Here is a 5,410-nt window from a genome sequence, read left to right as displayed (position 1 = left end):
AGAATGTGCACATCAAGGCCTTCAGAGGAGCCAAACATGGAGAACGAGAGAGGACCCATGTTGATACGGCAAGCGACGACGTAGAGCGATGCGCAAAGTGCGTGGGAATCAAAGGCAGCCACAACTATACAGCCCATGAACCGCCGTAGCATGTGCCGAATGGGGAGCGGAAGGAGCACGGGAGGTCCGAACCGATATTGAGTAAGCAATTTCCATGTAAGGGAATTGCACGATTCTCCGCCAAAAACCAAACGATACTTCCTGTAAGACCCACTACTAAAGTAGCGGAAATGATATGTAATAGTTTGAGTGCGCCGAGCATCAATATCGATGGGCCAATCCAACTGGGGGAGCGCTGCCTTCGGCAACAGCCACCTTGCTTGGTAAATAGGTTTGGCGCTCCTCCGGCGATATTTTAATGACTGCCTACGATGCTCGGACAAACCAGCTATTGTGAGATAGGGCATGAATTGACGAAAAATCACACGGAGACCATTTTGGACCAACACAACCATTATGATTCGCAGCAGTACAGTACGCAACGGTCAACAGGAGACGGTCTGACTACGCAAAAGGACGAGCAAGGAGAGGACGGCTGCGTGGTCGGGACACTCTAAAACAGTCGGGTAGCAAACACATAAACTCAAAAGAATGGAAGGACAGGCGCGGAGCGACGAGACGATCAGAGCGAGTGGGTATAAAAAGGCTGTAAAACGGACGGAAGGGAAAGTACGACGGAACTAAGCCAATAGTATCAGAAGTATCAAGCAGTGCGAGATACTTTCGCAGGCGCGAGAAGTCCATCAGAGTCAGTCGTCAGCACACGCTTTCTCTTCATGGGAGAAACCGGGCGAGGACGAGCCGCCTCAACCACCCGAATCTTCAAGATGTCAGCGACGAACGTGTTATTACCCGCAACGCCCTCCGAACGTGGCCCGATGAAGTAGTGCTTCAGTCCGAAAGTCATGATGATGGTCGCTCCTTGAAGTTTCGCACGATAGTCCTTGGGCTCGATGATGCTGCCGTCAATGTCGTATGCAGGGAGGGGATTGTAGACGTGAGTCTCCTTGATGGCCTTGAGTTCAGCTGCGGCCTTGGTACTTGTGGTCGGGATGTTCTCCAATTGGAAGATGTCCTCGACTACATGAGCAGGAGCGCGCGTGAGCCAGTGCCACGAAGTAAGTAGAACACAAGAAAGACGAACCCATATCGCTGTCATCAGCGCCACCATAGACCTCCTTCGCCTGCACACAAACTTCAGAGAAAGCACGAATACTAGCCAAGTGAGAAATACGCACCGAGAACGGACGATGGATGAACTTGCAGTTCGCCTTCGGGGTGAACCCGTTATGGGCCACACCAGGGATGGCTATGACCGCCGACAGCTTGTCGATGTTCGTGATGGCCGTCGACCACAAAGGATGGAATGCAGCAGTGGAAGGTCTGATAAGCTTCAGGGAGGCCTTCGCATCCGTTATCGCGCCGGTGAAGCGAGTGGGGCCACGGTAGCCGGCCGTCGCGTCCGCCCAGAAGTCGTCGTGCGCCACTTGGCCGAGGATGATCAGAGCGGCGGGGTCGGTCGACGGGGAGGGAACGGCCCCGGCAACGGCAACGATGTTAGCCCTTTCCTGACGCATCCAGGCCACGGAGTCCTGAGCAGCAAAGGAAGTGTTGCCGGTGAAGAAGGGGAGGTGGTGAAGGTGGTCAAGGACGAGTTCGGTGTCCAACCCAGGGGGCGTGGCGGCCGTGGAGGGGTTGGCGCCCCCAGTCGAGGTTCTGCACGGAGGTCAGCATTCACATCTAGGCAGGCGGTCGTATGATAGACAAGGTGGTGGGTACTCACCCTGCCTCCGTAGCCGCATGACCATCAACGCCCTGCGCTTCCGTAGTCACACCTGCAATGGGAACCGTCCTAAACAGGCAATGGTACAATATTGATAGATTTGAGTGCCAAAGCCCAGCTACAAGCTTCGAAAGAGTACGCACGGAGGGTCTATTGGCTTCAGCTCGTGATTCTCGTCCCCATCACACAGTCTTGCGATGGTCCTGCACAAGTTGAAGGCCAGAGATAGTTCATATCACTAACGATAGGTAAAGTTTAAGATATGAACGTACCTAACCGTTGCATGTTCTATAGCAGCGATGTCCATGGCCAACAACTGGGCATTCTCGTCCTTCATTTCCTGCTCTGTGACTGCGTCGCGAGGCCTGTGTTTCAGTAGTGGGTGGACCATCAGTGCACAGAATGCGCTGAGATACTGTAGCGCACACACCGTCCAGGAGGAGGGATGTTCGGGTTATCCACATTCAGTTGCATACCAGTCCCCAGGTCAGCAGTCGTACGGACGCTGCCTTCAACATCGATAGGCATTCCTGTGCACGTACACATCGTCAGCCAAAGAGTAAATACATGAACGGACTTTGAAGACGTACCACCATCAGTCGCGGCCTTCACACCAGAAGAGCTCTTGTCGACAGGTTCTACGACGTTGCAGCCTCCATCATTGCCTACATGGGATACATCCATCAGTGCAAGATCATCATGACATTGGTGATGCGAGAAGACATACCACCGTGCACGACAGCGACACTTGCGTTCGTGGACTCTTCATCAACGACGGTTTGCGACGATGCAGGTGCAGTGGGCTCGATGTCTATGAAACCAATTGGTAAGTACCAACGACATGAGGAAGGTAGCTTGGAAATGCACGCCCCAGACAAAGGGCTCGAGTCGCGAATGACATGAGCAGGAGACAAAGGCGGTGCAGACTCAGCCGCGAGACCGAGCCCCGGCTTTGCCACTGCCTGCAAATGAGCAACAGGCGCCGGCAACGTGTCCTGTGGCGAGAAAGGAAAGAACGATCAGACACGAGGCACGCGAGTAAGTGCTCAAGTACCGACCTCTCCGTTCCCCTTCGCAGCAGCGCGAGCAGCTGCAGATCGACGAGTATCGCGAGATGACATTTGAGAAGATATATGGAGTGAACAACGGTGAGTGGCTTATTGCAAAGCGTAAGAACCAGGTCGGTCCGATTTTTCTGTTGATGACCCTTTATATAATTATTCAAGAGAGGCCCATGGCTGCTCGAGTTGTACAATTCGACTTTGGTGCATGATACCACCTCACTCCGAGTCACCCAGGACGCCGACGGCCAACAGAATTTTGTGGTCCGAGCGAAGTCGGAAGGTTCACCGTGATGGACGACGGAAGTAACTTCAGAGGAGGGTGATTTCTTAGACTCTGCCAACGGGGCGGTGTCTCGCTCAGTACTGGCATCGCTGCCCTTAGTTGGGACCACCTCTGCATACACCGTCATACTCACGTAAAAGATTACCGAGATCCAATCATCCGAAAAGTTACTGAGACAAGGACAGGGCAATACAGTGCAACCACATGAACCAGCCTGGAACGAGAACGGCGAAGGTCAGTGAAGTGCTCGCTCGTCCTTTTTGCATCCTCAGTCTGCAGGACATCCGGAATATCATTCTTATCTATGACGCATGGAACACACCGCGGTGTTGGTGCGTCAAATGCTGCCTGCAGCCTGTGTGATACATCCCTGTCAAAGGTAGCACAATCATGCGCCTTGGGTTTTCCGAGTCGCCCCCACATTCAGAGCATCTGGTGGGCTCACAGCCCATGTAATACATGCATAAGCACCAGGCTTTAACACCATCCTTCACACTTCATCGTGGTGGGCTGGTGCGTCTTCGCGGTTTTATCAACGGAGCATTTATTTTGAACGGTGTTGAACACCGCTTTTCTTTCGAGGACGGCGTGCTGTTGGAGTGCCAGCCGGATAGGAGCATTCCATACGGAGACCACATGAGACGGTGACTCGGTATCATCAATCCGCATCCGACTTCGCCGCTGCAAAACCTCGAGGAAAGCATCGGTGCGTATCAGCTCCGTGGTCTCCGCACATAACACATTGACAATTTCCTGGTTCAAACGGGCGATGCTCCTCGGAACGTTCAGATCCGACACAGTCAAGTACGCATGATAGAGCACTGACACCGACCTCGATGGAAATGGCGCCATCCATGATTTATGACGGTTTGAGTGAATCGTACGATGGATCGGCCTCATGGAGGATGAGATTGTTCGCAGAGTATGAGGGCCCCGTTTATTCATGCTGATGATGGGCAGACTTCAAGACTGTATCTTGCAGCAGAATGGAATGGGAGTAAGTAGATGTGTTGGATCACACAACAGAGTCCTCTATGCAATATCATGGTACAACAAACTCCCAGGGCATATGCACGAACTACTGTATATACCCAGCGTAAGTTATTCCAGAGGCGGCATGGAATCGAGAGACAGTCGACCATGAGATGATATCGACTCCAGGGGTGGAGGTAAAGACCACTCCGAGTCACCATAACCACTATCAACAGACCGTCTGGATGAAGCCATGCTATTTTCGATGGGGATGTTCTATAGAATGGCATCAGCCAGGCAAGTGAGCGACCGGTAAGAATGACACAGACCTCCCGAGCGTGGAATTGGCTCGAGTCTCCCACAATGAAGACCCGGGGGTGGAGAGCACTTAACCCACGGCAATGCCATTCATGACTGCCTTCCCCTCTCCACAGTGTTGCACCCTGCCTCCGATATTCATCATAGATATCTTCGTAGATGTGGCGATCCCGGGATTGAGCAGATGACGGTTCTGGAAGTTTGCGGCGGCGCCAAGCGCGCCATAGTTTCTGGATCTTGGCCACCACATCTACAAAGTGAACGCGTCAATGACGCGTACGTGAACAAACAGTGGTTATGATACTGACCTTTGTATAATGGCATATGGTAGGCGAATATGTGACCGGAGGACTAGGTTGGTTGAGTGGTCTGAGTAGAAGCAGAAAGAATCGCAAGGTTGTGATCGAGCGGGGAAGGCCACATTTGGAAAGAGGCTCCCACCCACACTCTGCCCCGCCACCACCCTCGCCGTCCCTCACATCAGCAAACCAGGAAATTTCTCATAGGGATACTATAGAACAGATATTGTTGGAGAGCATTGAGAGCTACCATATCAATGTTAGCAACTTATGGATCTCTTGTTCCTATGTATAGTGGCAATATCTCCTATAGCTCTCAGTGCTCTCAGAGCTCTCAGAGCTTCTATAGTCATTTTCCACCCAACTAATATTGTTTTGGATTAGGGTTTCTTCTATAGGATCATCACACTAATCAGGAGACAAAGAAAGATTATATATTCACTACAGTAGGGTACAGATACATGACAACACTGTGCTACAGTAAATTACATGAAAAAAATCCCTGCCAATTACTAACCTACATAAGTCCTGTTGGAAGAACATAGAATCAGATTCTATTCCTGAGTAGATAGTATGAAGAATAAACTTACCAATGATCTAAGAAGAGGACCAGAGATCTCTACACACATAA

General features: G+C 51.6%; 2 protein-coding genes across 2 annotated transcripts; both read right to left on the bottom strand.

The window, feature by feature from the left end:
• Positions 1 to 555: 555 nt before the first annotated feature.
• STEHIDRAFT_124546 (uncharacterized protein) lies at positions 556 to 2,048 on the bottom strand. Its single transcript, XM_007308483.1, has 4 exons — positions 1,987 to 2,048; positions 1,844 to 1,912; positions 1,438 to 1,776; positions 556 to 1,119 (listed from the first exon to the last, which is right to left on the bottom strand). The coding sequence occupies exons 3-4, from the start codon at positions 1,635 to 1,637 to the stop codon at positions 1,083 to 1,085; spliced, it is 237 nt and encodes a 78-aa protein (XP_007308545.1). The 5' UTR covers positions 1,638 to 1,776; positions 1,844 to 1,912; positions 1,987 to 2,048; the 3' UTR covers positions 556 to 1,082.
• A 2,243-nt stretch (positions 2,049 to 4,291) lies between these two features.
• On the bottom strand, positions 4,292 to 4,804 carry STEHIDRAFT_160961 (uncharacterized protein; the record flags this gene model as incomplete). Its single annotated transcript, XM_007308482.1, has 3 exons — positions 4,292 to 4,438; positions 4,492 to 4,730; positions 4,789 to 4,804. 3 exons carry the CDS (start codon positions 4,802 to 4,804, stop codon positions 4,292 to 4,294), a joined length of 402 nt encoding a protein of 133 aa, XP_007308544.1.
• Between the last annotated feature and the right edge of the window lie 606 nt (positions 4,805 to 5,410).

Source organism: Stereum hirsutum (genome assembly GCF_000264905.1).
Source record: "Stereum hirsutum FP-91666 SS1 unplaced genomic scaffold STEHIscaffold_15, whole genome shotgun sequence".
NCBI lineage: Eukaryota > Fungi > Basidiomycota > Agaricomycetes > Russulales > Stereaceae > Stereum > Stereum hirsutum.
This window is presented reverse-complemented; position numbering and strand designations above follow the sequence as displayed.

What these genes read in the sequence shown, in the direction of transcription:
- STEHIDRAFT_124546 (XM_007308483.1), bottom strand. Translation starts at nt 1,637, where the DNA reads ATGCGTCAGGAAAGGGCTAACATCGTTGCCGTTGCCGGGGCCGTTCCC. An exon ending in CTGAAGCTTATCAGACCTTC is followed by an intron (nt 1,120 to 1,437) that starts CACTGCTGCATT and finishes TCTTCCAATTGG; the next exon opens with AGAACATCCCGACCACAAGT.